General features: G+C 41.5%; 1 protein-coding gene across 2 annotated transcripts in view; it reads right to left on the reverse strand.

The window, feature by feature from the left end:
• Window positions 1–1256: 1256 nt before the first annotated feature.
• The window catches only part of LOC109316058 (solute carrier organic anion transporter family member 1C1-like), a 29518-nt gene continuing 10416 nt past the window's right edge, over window positions 1257–20358 (reverse strand). Inside the window, exons 5-14 of one of the 2 annotated variants that reach the window (XM_019544006.1) lie at window positions 20299–20314; window positions 19647–19745; window positions 18155–18400; window positions 12024–12188; window positions 8299–8494; window positions 7934–8099; window positions 6371–6555; window positions 3428–3492; window positions 2592–2709; window positions 1257–1560 (exon numbers count right to left, since the gene is read on the reverse strand). In XM_019544006.1, the coding sequence (XP_019399551.1) occupies window positions 1338–1560; window positions 2592–2709; window positions 3428–3492; window positions 6371–6555; window positions 7934–8099; window positions 8299–8494; window positions 12024–12188; window positions 18155–18400; window positions 19647–19745; window positions 20299–20314 (1479 nt within the window). In that variant the 3' untranslated portion in view covers window positions 1257–1337. The remainder of the gene's footprint in view (window positions 1561–2591; window positions 2710–3427; window positions 3493–6370; window positions 6556–7933; window positions 8100–8298; window positions 8495–12023; window positions 12189–18154; window positions 18401–19646; window positions 19746–20298; window positions 20315–20358) is intronic. The other variant, XM_019544005.1, reaches the window with a different exon arrangement.

A 20358-nucleotide genomic window follows, 5' to 3' on the forward strand; every position in this document is an offset into this window, starting at 1 on the left:
TTGGGGGGAGTCCCTGTTCCCCCGAGCACCACCAGGAGTGACCAGGAATAACGGTCACAAGCTGGCAGAGGGTAGATTTAGGCTGGATATCAGGAGGCGCTACTTCACTGTCAGGGTGGCTAGGATCTGGAACCAACTTCCAAGCGAAGTGGTGCAGGCTCCTACCCTGGGGGGTTTTAGGAGGCTAGATGAACACCTTGCTGGGGTCGTTTGACCCCTGTGCTCTTTCCTGCCGTGGCAGGGGGTCGGACTCGATGATCTGCTCGGGTCCCTTCTGACCCTAGAAACTATGAAACTCTGCCCCTGGCTGCACACCCACACCCACACCCATACCGACACCCGCCCATCCCCTGGCTACACACCCTCCCACGCATTCTGCCTCTGGCTGCACACACACGCACACAGCTACTCTACCCCTGGCTGCACATCCACTCCCACCCACCCACTCTGTCCCTGGTTGCTCACCCACACCCACCCAAATCCTCTGTCCTGACTCCAAAACACCACCCACCCACCCTGCCCCTGGCTGCACACCCACAGCCACACACCCACTCTTCCCCTGGATGCACTCCCACCCCCATACACATACTCTGCCCCTGGTTCCAAAACCACACCCACCCAACCACTCTGTCCCCAGCTGCACACTCACCACCCACTCCATCCCTGGATCCACACTTACACCCACCCACCCATTCTGCCCCTGGCTCTACAACCATACCCACCCACTCACTTTTCCCTTGGTTTCACACCCACACCCCCACATTCTGCCCCTGGCTACCCACACACACCCTACCAGGGCGGCTCCCTGCTCCCTGCTCTGGTGATGCAGTCAGGCCACATGGTGCCAACAGTGCAGGCGGGCAGGGATTGCAATGGCCAGGGGGTTGGGTGGGCTGGGCTGCTCAATCCTGCTGAGGCTCCCGCTGTTTCCTAGTGCCCATGCCTCCTGTCAGCTTTGACAGAAACTAGGGGCAAGTCAATATAATATAAGCCTAAGGGCTCCCTCCACCTCTGGCTCTCTCCCTGAGGGGGCAGGACCTGTGCAGCCAGTTGCTGCCAGGCCTCTCTGGAGCACATGCACAGTTGGCCCCCAGTGTTGTGGACAGACAGACAGAAGTACTAAGCTTTTTATTATCTTAGAATGTTAATCTGTTTTCAAACATATACAGATTGTAAGATTTTTGGTATTTACAGAGAATATTACATACATTTGAATGTTTTTAAAATGAATACTAAGTAGGTATCCAATCTGACACTTTGCTTCTTGAGCATTTGGCATGGAACTCCTACACTAGACTTCCACACGTAGAACACATCCCTCCAAAATATCCCTCCTTCTAAAGGCGAGTTTCCTTGTCTGGCCAGTAGGCTGTCTGAATTAAATGGTCACAAGTGACAAAATTGTCTTTGCTGTTCCTGGCCAACACTGTTCCTCTTTCTCCAGTGGCTGCAATGTTTTCATCTTGTGGAATAAACCTTTTCTTTAAAATGAAAAGGACAGCAATGCTCAGGAAAATTGACATGGTGCCCAAAACCACAGTCAATCCCAGATACACATATCTGTAATAGAAAAATAATGGGATCAGCCTACTTTAGAGGTAATGTACAGCACTCCTAAAAAGAGAGTAATTTATAACACTGTGAGGTAAAGCAGAGTGAACATGGTGCTCCAGAAGGTGCTAAGACCTGTAAATTGTTATTCCCAATTTTTCCATTTACACCAATGTAAACTTGTCACCAATATGCTTCAGTGGGAGTAGAGATCTTAATTAATAGCAACAGGAACATTAACATCTCTGCAATATTCCTCTCCTTCCTTGGCTGCCTCACCTGAGATACCAACAAGTTTGGTATTTGAGGGTGTTTTTGCTATGTAAGGGTTTATTATTTATTATTGTTAATTAATATTTTGATACAATGTTACTGGTGCATCAGTATGCTTAAAATGAAACAGGAATCCTGCTAGCTGACTTATCTTTCTCTTTTTTCTCTCTCTGTAGAAATGCTCAAAATAGGCACTTATCTCTTAAGTCTTTGTTGCCTCCAATAGTGTAACTAGCAGTGGGTGAGTGCAGTGCCAGACTTGGGGTGACTTACAAGTGGGGTACAAGAATGGTGGCACCCTGGGGAGCCCAAGCCTTGGCACAGCAGCTACCTCTCAGCAGTGTCAGCCTCTGTCCGAGGAGCCCAAGCTGCAACAGCAGCAGCAACCTGAGTGCAGTGAGATAAAACTTGCTCCTCTGTTCTATGGGGGGCCCTGCCCCCACATGTCCCGAGACAACATTCCTAGTGGTCTCCTCTGCAAAACACGTGTCCAAAACTAAAACATACACATTAAAAAAAAACCCAAACCAGAAAACCCTCCAAGTGCCAAAATCCTATAAACTTTCATATTTTTTGCCAAAATTTTTCTTTTCTCAGTTTTCCTGGTTTTGCTTTTGAGACACCATCCATGATAATGTTTTGTAATTTTAAACACTTTTCCACAGCAATAAAGTTTTAGCAGAAAATGTTCTTCCAGCTTTAGTCCTAACAATCTAAATATAATTAAAATAAGAGAGTTAAAAGGAGGAGTTTGCAAAATCTATTACCTAAATGCGTTAGAATCGTAGAGTCTACAAGCTCCTCTTCCCCCACACCTTTTGCTTCCCCATTTTAGGCAAGTGGTGTCTATTGACATTCCAAAATACACCGGAGCAGGGATGCCTGCTGTAGGTATTTAAAAAGAAGGAAGAGCAATGATGTTATTTCATATGACACTTAGTATTAATTTTAGATGCTTTCCAACATACTACAATATGTTACAATAACATAATATTTTAATTATTTACATTAGATTAGGAGTCACATCCTGCATTCTTTGAACACTTTACACTTCTACAGGATTCAGAACCAGGTCATAAAGCCCACTGAGATCAGTGAAAAAACTCTGAATGTGATTGTGGATCCTTGGATCTGTATTCAGACAAATTCTTACAGAAGTTGATGACAATATGCCTGAGTGTGGAATGAGTAGAAAGCAAAGGGCCTAACTACTCCACCCTACTCTGCTCATTCTCCATAGGGTTTAGAAACAACCCAGGTATGAGAGAGAAAACTCAAATATGCTAAATCAATGGAACACCCACCAATGACTCTAGTAGATATCATTATAAAATTTCATAATACTGCTGTTTCCTTGCTTGAGTGTATCCTCTCTGTATTTGTTCCTAAAAATTCATATAACTGGAAACTTCACGTAGCCTTTATAAAATATAAATGCTTTAACTGTTTCCCCATTCCTAATATTTATTATATTTTTACCACATATTTGCTTGGCACTCAAAATTAATTCTATACAAACTTGTAGGTCACTGCTGAGATAAACAGGTAATGAAGACAGTACAAATACATACCTTAGTAAAATGAAATTTTGAACCAAACTTACCAAGAACTCTTATTGCCAAGGTATAAATTCCAAGTGCAAAAGATTTGAGTTGTGGATTAATGCATCTAAAAACATAGAAATAATTGTTAAACTGTCTAAGAAATAAATTACAAATAGCTAATTACAATGCAGGAGGCTCAGTTCTCTGCCTTGTTTTACTAATTTATTATGGTGCAGTTCCATGGGAATTAGTAGAACTATACCCACATGAAAATTATGCAACAAAATGGAAATCAGGCCTAAGGACTTTTGCCTTCTAATTAGGTGCCAAAGACTCTTCAGAACCTTAAGGTACTTGAGTGCCTAACTCCAACTGGTCTGACTTTAAGGTTCTGGGCAAGTTTGCTATCCAAGTAAATGGTAAGCACTTGGATTTACAAAATCCAAGGCAGCAGACTGTAGAATTATGACCTTACATAGCAGATCAGCACTGTTTGGACTACTTATACTGCACTATTAACTCAAAGTATAACCCCTCACTAATCCAGTTCGTATTCATACATGAGAATCTCTAACTCTAGATAAGTTAGCAATAGTCATCAGTTGCAGATCTAGTCATTCTCATGATCCAGTTGCTCTGTGGAGCTCAAGCATCATTTCCTGGTGTGGACAATCTCACTTGAGCTAGACTAGCTCAAGGGCCATAGTGGAAGTATCAGAACTCAGATTAACTGTTGTGGTGAAGACAAGTTCACAGTGCAGTCTGGCCCTGTTCCATCAAATAGCTTAATCCACATGAAAGGTAAGCACATTGCCCTCCATTTATTTAATGAACATCGAATCAGAGTTATGCCACAGGGCACGGATGGAGGATTCACTATTCCAAAACCATGCCAAATAGATGCTAGGAACAGCAAAGTCTGCATTTGTGCCCTAAGTTGGACAAGATGACAGAATGCAAAAGGATGAAAGAGATGTGCACTAAACATATGACAGAGAAGTCTCCAAAGCCAAAAAACTGTTGTTTGCACTGATGGAAATGACTAGAAGACATGCAGGCAATAGATTCAGGGCCTTTGCAAAAAGGTGATACATTTGTGTTTGAGAAAGGAGTTCCAAAAATAAAAAAGAACAAAATCAAGATGAAATATAAAGGAAGAAGTAGGGAGGGAAGAAGGCAAGAAAAAAAATTAATATCTAAAATCTCCTCCTCTGAAATTTTATTTCTCCTTTATTTTAAGCAGCTTCTCATATTGTACTGAAAATGTCAAAGTGTTTAGCTGGTATATTAAATCCTCAACAGCAGCCATATTTTCTATGCACTGGAAGTCTGTGTATTTAGGATGGATGTAGGTAACCCTTCTCCATAATAGCCCTCTATTAATACTGTGCTCTTTCAGCTAACAATCATCTGCATTTCAATAATTTCTTCTAGCTTCAATAGTTTCTGAAGTACCTTGGCAATTTCAATTAGCCTAATACCATTAGAGGAACATTTAAAGAAATGAGTCAGTTACTAGGCATAAGCATATTTTATTGATTTTAATCTTGTAAACCCTTGAAGCAAATGAGCAAATGTCACTAAATCTTACAGGTCTGCAGGGATTTGGCTTCTGTACTCATGTGCCATATTTGGAACTCACATTTCACATGTATACTCCTCTGAAAATATCAGTTTTCACCAAGTACCAGCCTTAGTATTAGAGTTAGCTGAAGAGTGGGGTGAGGCGGGGAGGGGGCAGAACGCAGGGAGAGGAGAACTTGGCAAACTGTTACTTAAACAAAAGCTGTGAATTCATAGGGGTAGCATTTGTTTCCAACGTGTGCATTCTGCGAGTAGCAGCACATTTTTGTTCAGCAAGATTCTCTGGGGAAACCAATCACTGAGGCTAAGTACAGACATTCAAAAAGCCCCTGGCTCTGTCACACTTTACTTAAAGTGTTATAAGCTGGAATGTGAGCAAACCAAACAGATGTCCGCTGTTCAGTGTGGGGGAGTGAGGGAGGCTCAGAGCCTACCCACACTGGCTGCTGCTGCAGACCACCCAGGAAGCTGATGGAGTGGCCCCTCTCCCTTGACCCAGCCCCTCCACTCCCCAGCAGCTGGCAACTGTCAGCACCAGCTGGTGGCGGTGGAGAGGACAGAGACACCGGACACTTTCCCCCACAGCCTTCTGGCCATGCAGTAGCACAGCAACACGGAGCCCAGACCCCTTTCCCCTGCAAGCCAGGCAGTGGCACACCACAGGGATAGGGTGGCTGTGGGAGGAGAGAGATTCCCCCTTCCCCTTCCCCTGCCCCAGGCTGTGGCCAATAGCTGGCCAAAGGGAGGGGGCAGGGCTAGGCTGCTCTAGCATATGATCTAGGATCACTGGGAAGGAAAGACTTTGTAGAAAGCAGCTATTGACACTATTTGTTACATCATTTTTTCCTGGGTAATATGAAATGATCTATTTGTCAAGGATCAAATGGAAGAATGAGAGTGACTATACAGCTGTTGCACTAGACTGTCTCTGGAGACATATATATATATTGATATCAGCAGCAATTGTGGTTTTCGTATATGAAAATCTAGCTAAATCCACGCACAAAGTGTTTGATTTTCATTCACAGCAAGACAACTTTATATAATTCTAGCCATACAAATGACACATAAAGTGAATATAATTTACCACAGGTGGACCATCATGAAGTGGCATTGGTATAAAAGACAATCAGCTCTACAGTATTTTTTGTAACAGGGAACATATATATAGAATGATAAATATAGATGTGGTGCAATTTGCTTCTTTTAATCAGGCATATACTAATGCTTAGAATGAGAGCTTTTCATAGCTGTATGCAGTGCTACGATGCTTTTTTTTTGGTGAAAAGGACCTTTTAAATCATTTCAGGATTAAGTAGAAAGCACAGAAAATACTACAAAAAGAAGAAAAAAGGGATATTGATATCAAAACACCTTAAAAATCTTTACCAATATTAAAAGGAATTAGCACTATTCACCTTAAGAGTAATATGTATCCAGGTGTGCTACCTATTGACAAAGTATATGAAGTGATGACTGATATTACCAGAAAATACAGAAACATGTTTGCACATTCACTTCCTTTTTGACATGTCCCTGTCACTGCTGATGAGCTTCTGGATGGAGATTCTATAATTTCCACACAGCTGCAGTTACGTAACATCTGGAATATAATAGGCAGCAGTATATGTTAATTGAAACAAGTGGGCCATAACAGAGGAAGAAGAGAAAAACAACTGCCTAAAATGCATTGGTATACTCCATTTTTTCCACACCCTTCAATAGGCAAAGTCTCTGTGTATTTTAAGATTAGGGTTCGTCAAAACATTGCTAGGTAAATGCTAGTTCAATAGAAAAAATATTTTTCACTGAAATAAAAAACTTCAAAGAAATTGCCAAAAAAAAGATTTTTTTTTTGCAATTTCTTGGTTGGTCTAATAAAAGGTATCATCTCTGAACCAAGAGTTCTAGAGTTTTACATTTCTTTTCATTTCAGACCAACATGGCTACCAAATACATCCCCGAAATGAACTGACTATTTTTGATGAACTATTCAGGTTTTTCAAAAAACCCCTCAAACCCAAAGTAGTTTTAGTGCAAAAAAAAAGACTGACCAAAAAACAGATTTGGTTGAGGACTTTGTAACATGAAAATTTGGAGTGTTTCACTTCAAACAGAAAACTACTTGAAGAGGTTCTGTCTAAAGCAGACTGCCACAAAAATCGAGGAAATTCATGGCTCCATATGCTGACAGTGCTCCAATGAATCATGACTCATTTACAACCACAACTAAGACACTAGGGCCCCTGGCTCAAGTTAAAGTGTAACAGTGCTACATATTCAAGCTGATTTATGGCACCCTAAAGTGGCAAATTGAGCACATAATTACACAAAAAATGTGGAGCATCACGGGGGCTCACTTGCATGGTGCCATAAATTGAATGTATAGAAACCCCATTCTGGTGGTCAAAGTCAGCTGATCAGCATGGGGATGGGGGTTGGCATCAGGACCAGGACAGCCCTGCTTCCCAAACCAGAAACCAGGTATTGGGAGAGTGTGTTGCAAGGTTCCCTGGTAGGAGAGCAGAGGGGCTCCAGCCATTGGGCACCTGGCAACCCCTGAGCTCAGCACCCTTTCCTGCCTTGTCCTACAGCCCCCACTTCACACTTTTTGAAGCTTCTAGATCCCAGCATCCCAGTGCTCCTGGACATCTAAATGTCACATGAGCAGCTGGGCTGTCCCAGGACTGGGCCAACAATCACCTGATAGTCAAACCTGGCCCCAGACCTGGTCTGGAACTTGCTGTTTAGGACAGAGCCAATCTGTGGCAATGGGCTGGGTGGAGCTCAACAGTGGCATGATTGGGATCACAGGAATTTTATGCCCCATCCCAAACATAGTGCCTCCTGCCATGCATGTCAGGCTGCATGGTGTTTGGGATGTGGTATAAAATTCCTCTCATCCCGATCACACCATTGCTGAACATCTGCCAGAGACCTAAGAAAACTATATCATACATGGAAGCAGAAAAGTTACTTACAGCATTTTTCCCACTGCCATTTGATGTCTTACAACCAGCTAGACAAGCTGACACATATGTGATTCCATTTTCCCCACATATAGGATCCCATTCATTTTCTGAACATATGCAACCAGAGTTGCATTCTGAAAAGAGGGCTTGTTCATAATGAGAGACCTGTTTGATTCTGAGGAAGGGAAACGGTAACAAAATGAAACAAAAATGAATGTTTCTCCTAAGCAGTTTTCAAATCGGGGTCTATAATAAGATTCACTAGTGCCTGACAGCTTAATTCAAGTGATCCAATTTCAGGAAGATTTTCACTATGGGAAATGCAATGAGAAGGTAGCTTGCTTTAAAACAAAAATTTACAACTTTCAACGTACCCTTCGTAAGACACAGTCAATCCGGCCACATCTGAGTTCTCACAGCCCATTGCAAACAAGGTAAAGAGCAATAGATAACCAAAGAAGGATGATCCCAAGGAGAGCTTTGCTGCCCCTACAACATTAATTCTGAACTTTTTCATGATCAGTCCTCCAGAAAATATTCCAAAGGCCACTGCGGGAATGTTGATCAGACCTACAATCAAAAAAAGAACTCAATGTCCACCTAAGCTTCAATTTAATGGATTATTAGCTCCGGCCAAACCCCACAAGGGAACATTCCAAGCACAGGCTTAGGAACTGATGGAACAATAAACCTCCAGTTTATAACATTAACATTGAAAGTATATGTATTAGCTAGTCATGGGTAATTATTTTTTTCATATTCATTCATTTTTAAAAATCATTATGCCAAATGGGATGCAAATCAGCTCATCAGGGCTCCTACATGTCCTCAAGTAAAACATGATAATTTCTTCTTAGCACATAAATAGAAGATTTTTTCCCAGACAAATCACTCACCAGTAACGCAAATATAATACAAAAATACTGCACTGTGAAGGCTATGCTTATTTTGAACACATAAAAAACACATAGAAAAATCCAATACCAGCCTCTGAATGGAGGATAAGAGAGACTTCAGTGACAAGAAGCAACCAACAGAGTGAAGGAAGCGTGTTTAAACATGAAATAATCCCACAGCAGGTACAAAATTATTTCATGTATACCATGTCATTTTGCAATCTTTTTTCCCCCCAATGAAAGTACCACTGTCATCTAAGCCAATTAAAACCAAAGAAGAAACTAATGTTTTTTATTAAAAAAAAAAAAAAAAAATCTGTGGTCTTTATAACAACTAAAGGGAGATTATTATGAAAGATAATTTGTCAAGACATGATATTTACTGGATAATAGTTGGTGTAACTTATTTTAAAAATGTAAATGATTATTTCCATGTTTATTACACAACATTTTTAAATTTTATCAGTTATGATGTTTAACGAATACTGACATCTAGTGGCACTGAGCCGAAACAGTTTGTATAAACATAAGCATATTTTATATATTATAATTCCTCAAAAAGTAGTTCAATTTTGTGGGAGACAACTGAGGGGGTTAAAACATCATTTCAAATTACTTAAAAATGATTCACAACTTTTAGACACAAGGTGTTTGCTATTACTTGCACCCAAACTCTATTCTGCTGTTTCACATACTTTGGTTTGCTTTGTAAATATATAAAAGCAGGGCTTAAAAGACAAAAACAATTATTAAAATTTAGAATAGGTCTCATTCAACCAGTAGATAGCATGCTATATATTATATTCCAGTCAATGTTTTACATATATTCTTACTGTTCAGAGATTTACTACAATTATATAAGCAATCTTCATGATATGGCTTGTATAGAACTTGTTTTTTGCTGTATGAATGATACAAGTACCATGGAATAACAAAATATTGCAATACATTGGAATCCATTTTTCTTTACAGTTCCACAATGATGTGAATTTTGTATGACAACTTATTTGCTAATGAGCACTGCCAAGTAAGTATGTAGAGCCTTATTGCATAAGAAAGAAAAATTATCAAATAAAAAAACCCTCATGTTTATCTAAAAGCTTCTAAGAAGAAATCTAGATGGGAACTAAGGGATTTTTCAAAAGTATGACGACTGTGGAAGTGTAAGGGTGATATTGTAGCCATGATGGTCCAGAAATTATGTTAGAGGCAAGGATTTCTTAGGGTGATATCTTTTTTGGACAACTGTATAGTTGGGATAGAGTTAGACAAGTTTTGAAATGCAAGACATTAATCCTCAGGTGGAGTGTGGAACTAATTTTGCTCCCCAAAAGTCAAGAAAAATTCATTTTTCTTTCAATGCCTGTAAAATTTAGCAACACTGAGTTTGTGAAATTTCCACAATTAAATATTTAAAAATCAGTGTTCAAAAGGCAGCTTTTATGAATTAACGGAGTCATTCTGAGGTTCTCCATCTTACTTGTGCTGGATCTAAACCCTAGATGTTAAACTCTTCAGAGCAAGAACCATGATTTTGGTTTCTCAGGGCAAGGACCATGACTAACTTTGCCACACATGCATGACAGGAGGAGTGACTGTGGGATCATGCATGAGATCTCATTGCAACTTATTTTCAATGCAGGGACACCCAGCCACAGTGGTGCTTCATACTCCTCCCAAACTGGGGACAGAGCTACCATGATCTCCCAGACCCAGGGGCTCTTGAAAGCCCTGGGGCTGAGAAATCACAAAGGCCTTGATTTTCCAAACTTGAGGGTGTGTGAAACCCCTGAGGCTGGGAGATCACAGCTGCTGGGATCTCCCAGTCTTGGGGATACATGAAATAGAGTGGACTATTAAGACCCGTAAAAAGGAGAGAGAATAATTAACACCTGTGAAGCGAAGAACAATGATCCATTAAGTCAACTAGCTCCCACAGCTGCCTGAATAGAAATGCCACTGCTGCTGTGAGGAGGATTCAAAGCTGAAGCAGAAATCAAAGTGGGGTGTTTCTATTCTGGACAGAAAATCAGCTTCCCCAGTCGAGGCATGCTCTCAACTTTTGGAGAGATGATTTCTGGGGGAAAGGTAAATGTGCTACGTGAGTTACTACAGTAATAGCCTAATTTCACATTCAGGACCAACTAAATTTTAAATACAATTACAGACTTTACAAAGTGCATGAGGAAGCATCTTTAAGGTCCACACAAGGCTGGAGCTGAGTCTCCAGGATATTGTATCTGTACTCATTGCATTAAACAAAATAGGAATGTTGCAACCCTATCTCTTCTGGAAAATCTATCCCCATCTGTTTGTAAGGAGAAATGGGTACCCTAGACCTCAGTGAGTACCTGGTTGCATGTGTGCCACAGTGATGGTCAATGAATGAAAGAAGAGCATTATTTCCCCTATATCTCATGAGGAATTTGCCAAAACCTGTTTAACTAGAAAGTGGGGATGGACAAAGTCAGCATTGGGAAGGTGTAATCTAGACCCATCATCTAGATCATCACCTGGGGCAGAACTGATCTTTGGAAAGATATCAGGAGTCTTGTACAAGAGCAAATGATCAGCCCTTGTCATAAGCTGCATTATGATGACTGAGTTCCATGTCACTGGTTCTTTCCTTTTAACATTTCTTCAACATAAACATGTCAATTAATAACTATTGTAGGTAGTACTTGTGGTAAATATTATGCTCAATTGGTTTGCTTTATCTCCCTCCCTTTATTGAGGACAATGCTATTTAATTAATCTCTTCAGAAATTTTGGAAAGGCTGTTGACAATAACACAAATAATCTATATCTGGGACCCTAAAGCACTTGGTGAAATAATATTCATTTTGTTGAAATAAATGGGAAATTAACAAATGAACAATTCTTTATAGTTACATATGTAAATTATTCTTAAATTAATGTTTTAAGTTGTTTTCTTCTGATTTACAAGTATATTCTTTTATAGTTTCTGGAACATAGGTATCAAGTCCCAGAATTCTTTGCAGCATACACTTATACTATTAAACTCAGTGTTAATTAAATGCTACCAGAGCTAACAAGACAAGTTCACTATCCTATTTAAAATCCTATAAGGATGGAGGGAAAGAATAATCTTAGGAAGCATTGCTTCCAGTCAACAAGGACATTTGAAAGTCAATTCTAAAGGTTTCCCTTTTTTAAAGAACTGAGAACCAAACAGAACATACCTATGACAAAATTAGTTTTTGAAGATGATTGCCCATACTGTTGCTCAATATATTTTGGTTTATATGTCACCATACCAATTAAAGAATTGAACTGAATGATGCTTGCACACAAATACAGAAAGTATACTGGATTTCCAAAGAGGTTCTTCAGTGATGGAAGAAAATCTGCAAAACAGAATAATGCAAGTATTAGTGAAAACAAACTGGAAACAGAATTGATAACTTGAATCGTATTTTGCAATTTGAGTACAGTTTTCCACTGATGACAAAATGCTTTATAAAGATTCAAAAGAACAAATTCATTAAGAGCAGTATTTGCAGAAATGTCATGTTACTTCATGTACCTTGCTTTTTTGGCATCCAGCTTTCAATAACAAAGAGCTTAGTTTACATATATAGAGAACATTAACAGTTCCCATTGGTTTTAGTTTTGAGGTGTGAGTGCCATCACTTCTAAAAATCAGGCCATATGTGAGTAAAACTGAGCATTCAAATACTGAGGTAGTGACCATGCTTGAAAACCTAGGGCCAAGGAAACACAACTCTTGAAACAAGTGGGACCAGAAACCAGATATCCTGGGTCCCCACCCTTTGGTTTAACTAGATCTTTCTTCATTCTTGCTTTGTTCAGTTTTGGTGTATATTTTAGTAATGGATAAAATTTAGAGGGAAGAAGAGGTTCCAGCTGGTGTCTGTGATAACTGATGTGACTGAATCACATGCCTTCAACACCAGGGTTCTGTGAAAGCAGTATTTTCAGAGGACTGAAGAATAAGTGGCAGATAAAACAAAAGACCCCACACGCATTTATACAAAACCTTTTGGTGCCTAAACTCCCACAGATTTAAACAGGAGTCATTAGCCTACATGCCTTTATGGCTGTGGGCCTGGGTTTCAACTAATCTGAAATTCTAAGTTTGAAAGAGGCCTGTGTGGAAAAGACTTACCTCTGGTGGGTGAGGAGTGGAGCTAGCGGGACACTGCGCTGGAAACAGAGTGCGGCAAAAGTGAAAGTGCGGTAGGTGTAGATGCCGCAGTAAAAAGAAAAGAGAAAAAAAAAAAACCCAGCAGAGCCGGAAGGAGCTGGGACCAGCTCCCATGTTGTCATGGGTGCACTTTGTGGCAGTGTGCCGAGGCTGATTGGTTGGCCGGGCCCCTGAAGCTGGGATAAAAGGCCCGGCAGGAGACCAGACGGGAGGACCAGAAGTTAGGTTCATGTCGGGCCTGGAGGGGACAGACCTGGAACCTGGTCCCAGTGCAGGGACCCGGTGGCTGCTCCAGGAAGGGGCTTTTGCAAGGATTCAGGGCCAGAGAGGGCCCAAGGACATATCTACTGAGTCCTCATGGATACCGAGCATCCACAGTGTGGACTGGATCCTGGCAGGATCAAGTAGGACCACAACGACTGACCCATGACAAGTACAGAGCCCAAGTAGGGAACGAGATGCCAGTGAACAGGATGGTACTGGATCAGGAAGACACATAGATGAGGCAAAGGGGGAGTAGGGAGTGCTTGGGCCAAACAATGTCCTGATCCTTCTGCCATAAATTTAAAGGGCCGAAGCACCAAGGTGCATGATATACAAATTCTGACAGTTCAAGTAATGACATCTTTGGATTGCATAAGGTGGGGTGTAGGGGAGGCGGATCCCCAAGCAGAAATAACAACTGGAATGACCAAAAGAAGGCACCAAGAGGGATGGGACAGACCATCTTGCTCTCAATTAAAATTATTTTTCCATCAAAGATGTGGCAGGAGAGACCCCTTGGGAGACTGACCAAAGTCCCTCTACTAACAGACCCATTTCTTCCCTAAAGCGATGGCAAAGTCAGAGAGGACCTCACATACTTAGCACACAGTAGGACGGCACAGGAGACTACAGCCTGGAAATTATTCAAACTAAGATTTCTTAATTTCCATCTCTTTTTGTTCTGGGGTATGTTGAAAACAAACACCCTGTGCTTATTGAGATATTTTCATATTTCTATCCACAACCTTAGCCTTCATACATTCCCATGGGGTAATTCCCTATCCAGATGCCTATTGTGTGCAATATCTTAAAGTTAATTGATTCTAAAAAAAATTCCTTTTAGGACATTGTCACTGGCACCACAGTGCACAATATCCCCAAAGAACAGCCAGCTTACATGAATGGTTTGGTCTCTGTGGATGAAAAACTGCCCAGGGTAACATGTTACCCCAATGCAATTTCTGTATAAATGACAGGCATAGACCTGTTTGGCCACTTTGGGTGGATGCATCTGAAAGGTCAGCTTTCATTCACACCTCATTCATGTCCACTTCAGGTATCCATGGTAACTAATGGATGGCCATCCTGCACTCTGCTTTTGCAGAAGATGTTTTAATCCCTTTTGCTATCCACTTGTTTTGCAGGCTGCAAGGCCATCAAAACACCCTGCCCTTTGCCAAAACCACCCCCCAGAAACCCTTTGTCACACCCAAATGCAACTCTGTTCTCTTTTCTTATGGCAAAACTCTGCCTCACCTGGCCCTTTCATAACATACAAACTAGTTTGCCCTGACTTTGTGGAAGTGAGGACAAGAAGTAAAGAGACAGCAGAGAAGAAATGGAACTACATCACACTGCAATAGAGTGTACACTATGGAGTCCCCTTCAACAGTAAGGGCTCAACAACTTCCATGCCCCTTTTACCTGATCTCAATAAGCCCTTTCATGTGTAGTTTCCAAACAGTACCCACCAACATTTGGCTTTCCTGAAAAAGGTGGATGCTGGTCTCTGACTTCTGTGCCCAGGAGGAGAGGGTGCTACCTGCACTGCCATAGGGCAGGGCAGAATTGCTTCTGTGACAGCATAGGTGGATGGGCTTGTCTTTGACTTATCTGCATGTATTCAGCAGTAATCAATTTTTTTTTCCCCCTGCAGTCCAGGATGAGAAGGCAACACATATTCAGTGCTGAAGCCTGTCTTGCTTGGTAATGGGGGATGACAGCAACACATCCACTGATGAAATCTTATTCCAAGGCAGTGAGGATGCTGACTTTGTTCCAGACATGAGAGATTGTTCAGAGCAAGAGGACCACGTGTCTATGGAAGCCTCATCCAGCTCAGATGAGGAGTAGTTGGTGCCACAAAGATAAGTGATGCCAACACTTCCAGTGGGAAAGGGAAGAGGACCAGCCCGGGGCTGCTGTGAAAGACTGAGGTGAACTACAGCAGGACATGGAGCAGAACCAGTGCCACCACCCCTAGAAAACATAGCAGATGATGACACCTTTAGAGGAAGGAATGGCAGAGTATGGGGAAAAAAGTCGATAGCTTCAAGACTCCAACAGTGCAAGAGGGAGCAGAATAGGGGCTGGGCTGGTTGTTGGGTAATGGGAGCCTGGTGGCTCATCCAGGCGTGCGGGCAGGTCATACCACTGCACACAGTGTGGGGGAGCTGGGGAAGAGGGCACATTTCCCTTCTCTGTACCACATCCCTGGATGAGCCTCTGGGACCCCATTGCACCACAACCAGCCCAGCTGGGGCCCTGTTCATGGTGAATGGGACCCCGGCCAGGTTGTCGGACAATCAGAGTCTGGCAGCTCATCCAGAACCATGGCGCAGGGTAGTGAAGGTATGGGGGTGGAATTGGCTGTGGACCCTGATCTCTACACAGGGCAAGGGTGGGCTGTAGTTACACTCTGCCTGCTCCCTGCCTCCATGTCTCACTGCAAACTCTGAAAGCGGTGCCACGTGCCTCACTGCCTGGCCCACTGAGCATCAGGATGCACATGGTGCTGTGCTGCTTTTAAAGGTTGCAGTGACACACAGAGGCAGGGAGCAGGCAGAGTGAAGCTGTAGCCTGCTCTTGCCCATACAAAGATCAGTTTCATGGCGCCACAGCTCTGGAGGAGCCACCAGGCTCTTCTTGGGGCAGGGTGGGAGTGGGTGTCCCGGGGGCTTCATCCCCTCTGGCCCAGCAGTGTAGCTGAGGCTGGCCCCTCTTGAGCTGTGCCCCCCCCCAGGTGGTGTCGTGTGGGACAGGGGCTGGGCTAGGGCCAGTGTGGAGAGGCAGCCAGGGAGGGTGTGGGGCTGGGGGGCATGGATATTAGCACCGGGCAATGACCCATGGCGTGAGGGAAGGGGAGGCTACACAGGTGCAGCAGGCCCCAACCCCGATTCCAGCCCCAGCCTCACACCCTCTCCCACTTCCCCCGCCCCTTCCCCACAGACTTTGGGGGGATGCGCACGTGCTCAGCCCCCCCAAATTTTTTTTTCTTCCTCCGCCTATACTGGTACACCAGGACTTGACCTATGTGGGTACGATTCAAAAAAACAAGGTTGATATCCCAAACAAAATGCAAGCAAATCGAAGAAGGGAAATGTTTTCATCCATTTTTGCTTTTGATGGGGAACTCACCCTAGTTTCCTATGCTCCAAAGAAGTCCAAAGTTGTGCTGTTGCTGTCAAGCATGTACCATTACCTGTCAGTGGGTGGAGAGCAAAGAAAGCCAGACATCATCCATGACTACAGTAAAAACAAGGGTGGGGTGGATAACCTTGACCACTTAGTCTGTATGACCACCTGCAGACAGCAAATCAACAGGTGGCCAATGAGATTATTTTTCAATATGCTGGATGTGGCTGCCATTGCCAGCCTCATCATCTGGCTAGGCCACAATGCAAGCTAGAAGCAAAGATCATATTTAAGAAGATGGCACTTTCTTTTTTCAGGAGCTTGGAGAACACTGGACAAATAAAACAAAGAACGATGGATACATATCATCTGTCTGTCTGTCAAGCCTGGTATAACTGCCCTAAATTACAAATTCCCACAACACATCCCAGTAGACCAGGACAGATGACCACAAAACCTGTAAACGATGTGAAGATTGTAAGTGATTTGCTTGTGTGCACCACAGTACATCACTGCTGCTTTGTGAGGAATGCAATATTTAGTTAAAACAGGAAATTCTTTTGGAAGTAATTGTTAGTTTGAAAATGGTGTGAACTGAAGACTTAGCAAATTGCTTATACACATTTTGAAACTCTAAAGAATGTTTTTGTTCATAGTTCTAGTTAAATAATACTTTGGGTTCAAATAATCATAAATACTTTTTCAAACAATCTGTATGCTTAATAAATAGTTTTTGGTACATTTATACTATTGTTGCTGGTTCCATTTTGTTCATGCGGGTGGGGTAACAAATTACCCCATGAGACCAATGATGTCGAATTGCAGGGTAACAAGTTACCCCATGAGAACAACAATGGTTATGGTTTCATGAGAACAGATGAGGGTTAAGCATGCCCATTAATAAAATACATAAACAAATCTTTCTGTACCCAATCAGGTTTTTCACCTCTGCTTCATTCTGTCCAGCCAGAAATAGAAACATTTAATTTAGACCCTGGCTTATTATATCTTTTCTTGTATATAACTTTAATGCACAGGAGATGAACAGATTATAGTCCATGAATGTTGCATGTGCATGCATTTTTTAAATAGAGAGAGGCCAGAGTGTTTCCATCTCTGAATAGCCAGAATCCTGTAATATTCCCAGGACTATTTCAATCCACAATACCAGCTGACTCCACTGAATGACTGGAAATTCTCTTGCCAACTAGCTGGCAAGTGCTTAGAAATTAGAGAGAAATGCGTTAATTAAACTGAAATAGGTGTGCCTCATCTTTCTGTTTAAGCCAATGCCAAACTCATGAATTTTCCTGTTGGTGTTTTACTCAGCTTGGAAATGTTCACAGGAATAGAGGCCAATTCTTTTTAAAAAAATTTTGGAACACTAGAAGTGGCTGTTGCTATTCAACTCAGGATATATGGCTGGGATGTGCAGACTTTTTAAATCTTCCATTGCCACCGGTTCTTTTTTCTTTGGGTAGGATACATGTCATAATTCTACAGGGAAAGATCTAACCTTTTTGCACTTTCTCCCCTAAAGCTTTTGTCCCCACTTATGAATCTCATCTTGAGAAGTTCTTTTTTAGGACAGGTTTTGGAAATAGCTAGAAGAGTCCTTTTATTCACATTGGCTACATGTAGGATGGCACTATACCAAAATCAATGCTGAAGTCATTAAACAGCATGAAGGCCTATAAGGTAAAAGTGCACAGCTAGATATTTGTAAAACAAACTATGTTTACTTGCCCTTTGCCATTTCCACTATCTTCAGTTGCTGTGTATAAGGTTTGTGATGCTCCCTGTTATCTTCAGTGATGAACTTTGACTGTTCAGAAGAGGTATTGGAATCCTTTCTGCTTTCTGGTCTGGATAGGTGCTTCGGTAAGAACCAGAATGGGATGGCAGCCAGAATACTTATTATACCAGCTACTAAATAACCAAGCCACCAAGCTCCTACCCACTGGGCATCTTTGGGGGTTATTGTTATACTATCTAGGAGGAGAAAAGAAAAAAGAGGGCTATATTTGCATGATTAGTTTTTTGATAGGAACAAAGACATACTTTTGGCAGGTACATCTCCAGTGGAGACTTATTTCATCAACAGAAGCCAACCACCCTTTTTCTCCCATCTGTTTCTACTCCCACCTAGTAACTTTCTGCCAGCTGTGGATTATGTGCCTTTCTTTAGCAACTACCACCACCACTCAAAGACCATGTAAAGTTGCCACTGGGAGTTTTTCTTTCATTTAATTTATGGCATTTCTTTTTAGTTCTGTTTTGTTTAGTATAATTATAATCAATATGTCCAAAAGTTCCATGGTGCTCCATTTTCTCTAGCACAACAAAAGAAAAGAAAAACCAGCAGCATTTAAAACTATGCCATCCTGCCAGACATTTCTATCAGTGTTTCAGAAGCACAATCTGAGCTTCATCCTGGGAAATGCTAAGAACTTTCTATTGCCTATTAAGTCCATAGAAGTTGAAGCCTCAGGTCATTAGTAACAAACAGGATTAGGCCAATGATATGGCAACATCATATTAAATAAATGCTTCAAACTATAACAGTAACAATAATAATACTATTGCTAAGTAGTTATTCATGTAGTGCTGCCCCTCATATGCATTCAGAATTTTCAATTATTTTAAGATTTCACTTAAAAATAGTCATTTTCTTTCAAATGATGTAAAATTTATATTTCAGCTAAACTTGTCTTTTTAAATCAGAAAACCAAAATCTCAAACATAGTGCAAAAGTTTTCCAGCTTCTGGTTTTGGGGGGAGGAGGGGGCGCTATTTTCCTGGGGCAGAAAAAAATATTAACCTTTTCAACTACCACTACTTACCTAGTATCTTTAAATGGGTCAGAGACTAATACTTGTGGCTCTTCATGAGAAATACCCTGCATCACATTCAACCCCTTCTACATAAATGAGGCCTCAGATCTTACTTCGAAAATACTTTAAAATCTGACTGCCTGAGAAAATGTATGTGGAGAGCAGATGCATGCTTGTGATGGTACAGTTGTGCTGAACTCATGATAGACTACTAAAGAATTCTATGATAATGAGAAAGAGAACTCCTCCTTATTCTAGAAATATGTTTTTCAGTTCAAAACCACCATCGAGGACTTTGGAAAAACCTGTTTCTACATCATCCATATTATTAGCTTTGAAAAGTTCAAGATCCTTTAGTGAAATAAGTAGAGGTAACAGTTTTTAAATACAATTTTTTAACTTACCCAAGTCCACAAAGCCTATGTCAACATATAGCTTGGCACACAGGGAACCTAAAAGAAAGCCAAATATTGGTCCTATAATCGCAACTGTCTGTACACACCCTGGAAAAGAAAGCAGAATACTTTATCACAGGACTATTTTTATATCTCATATATCCTCTTTAGCCCAGTCCAAAGCAATGCTGAAGTTAGTTCAAAATTGTACCTGAATTGATTTACTCAAGGCTGATTTTGGTTTATTAATTTGGTGACAGAAAAAAAAAAGTGACAGTTTGATGGAGTAGGCCAAATTCTCTTGTTCGTTATAATGGAACTAATCTGGAGCCACTGAAAATGTTCACGTCATCCAGATAAATAGTGTGTGATGTGCTGTGATACTGGTGAAAAGTGGTGGTGGGCATTTTAGTTTGCTGAAACAAATACTGTTCTCACACACTTTGGTGGAATTCCTATGTACCAGTAATTCCATTCTAAGAAAAGTTACTTCAGATAAGCACTGCTGCTCCAAGAAGAAAAAAAAAAAGGGTCTTTTGCAACAGTGTCACTTTCTTTTCTGTTGTCATCCAATTAAATGGGACAAATCCAGTGTGGAGTAAATGTAACCTGAGAAATGTGTATTTTCACAGATTTCATAGACATTAGGGCTGGAAGGGACCTCGGGAGATCATCGAGTCCAGCCCCCTGCCCAAAGGGCAGGAAGTCAGCTGGGGTCATA

The sequence above is a fragment of the Crocodylus porosus genome, unplaced genomic scaffold (assembly GCF_001723895.1).
Source record: "Crocodylus porosus isolate Cpor-Errol unplaced genomic scaffold, CroPor_comp1, whole genome shotgun sequence".
In the NCBI taxonomy this organism is placed as follows: domain Eukaryota; kingdom Metazoa; phylum Chordata; order Crocodylia; family Crocodylidae; genus Crocodylus; species Crocodylus porosus.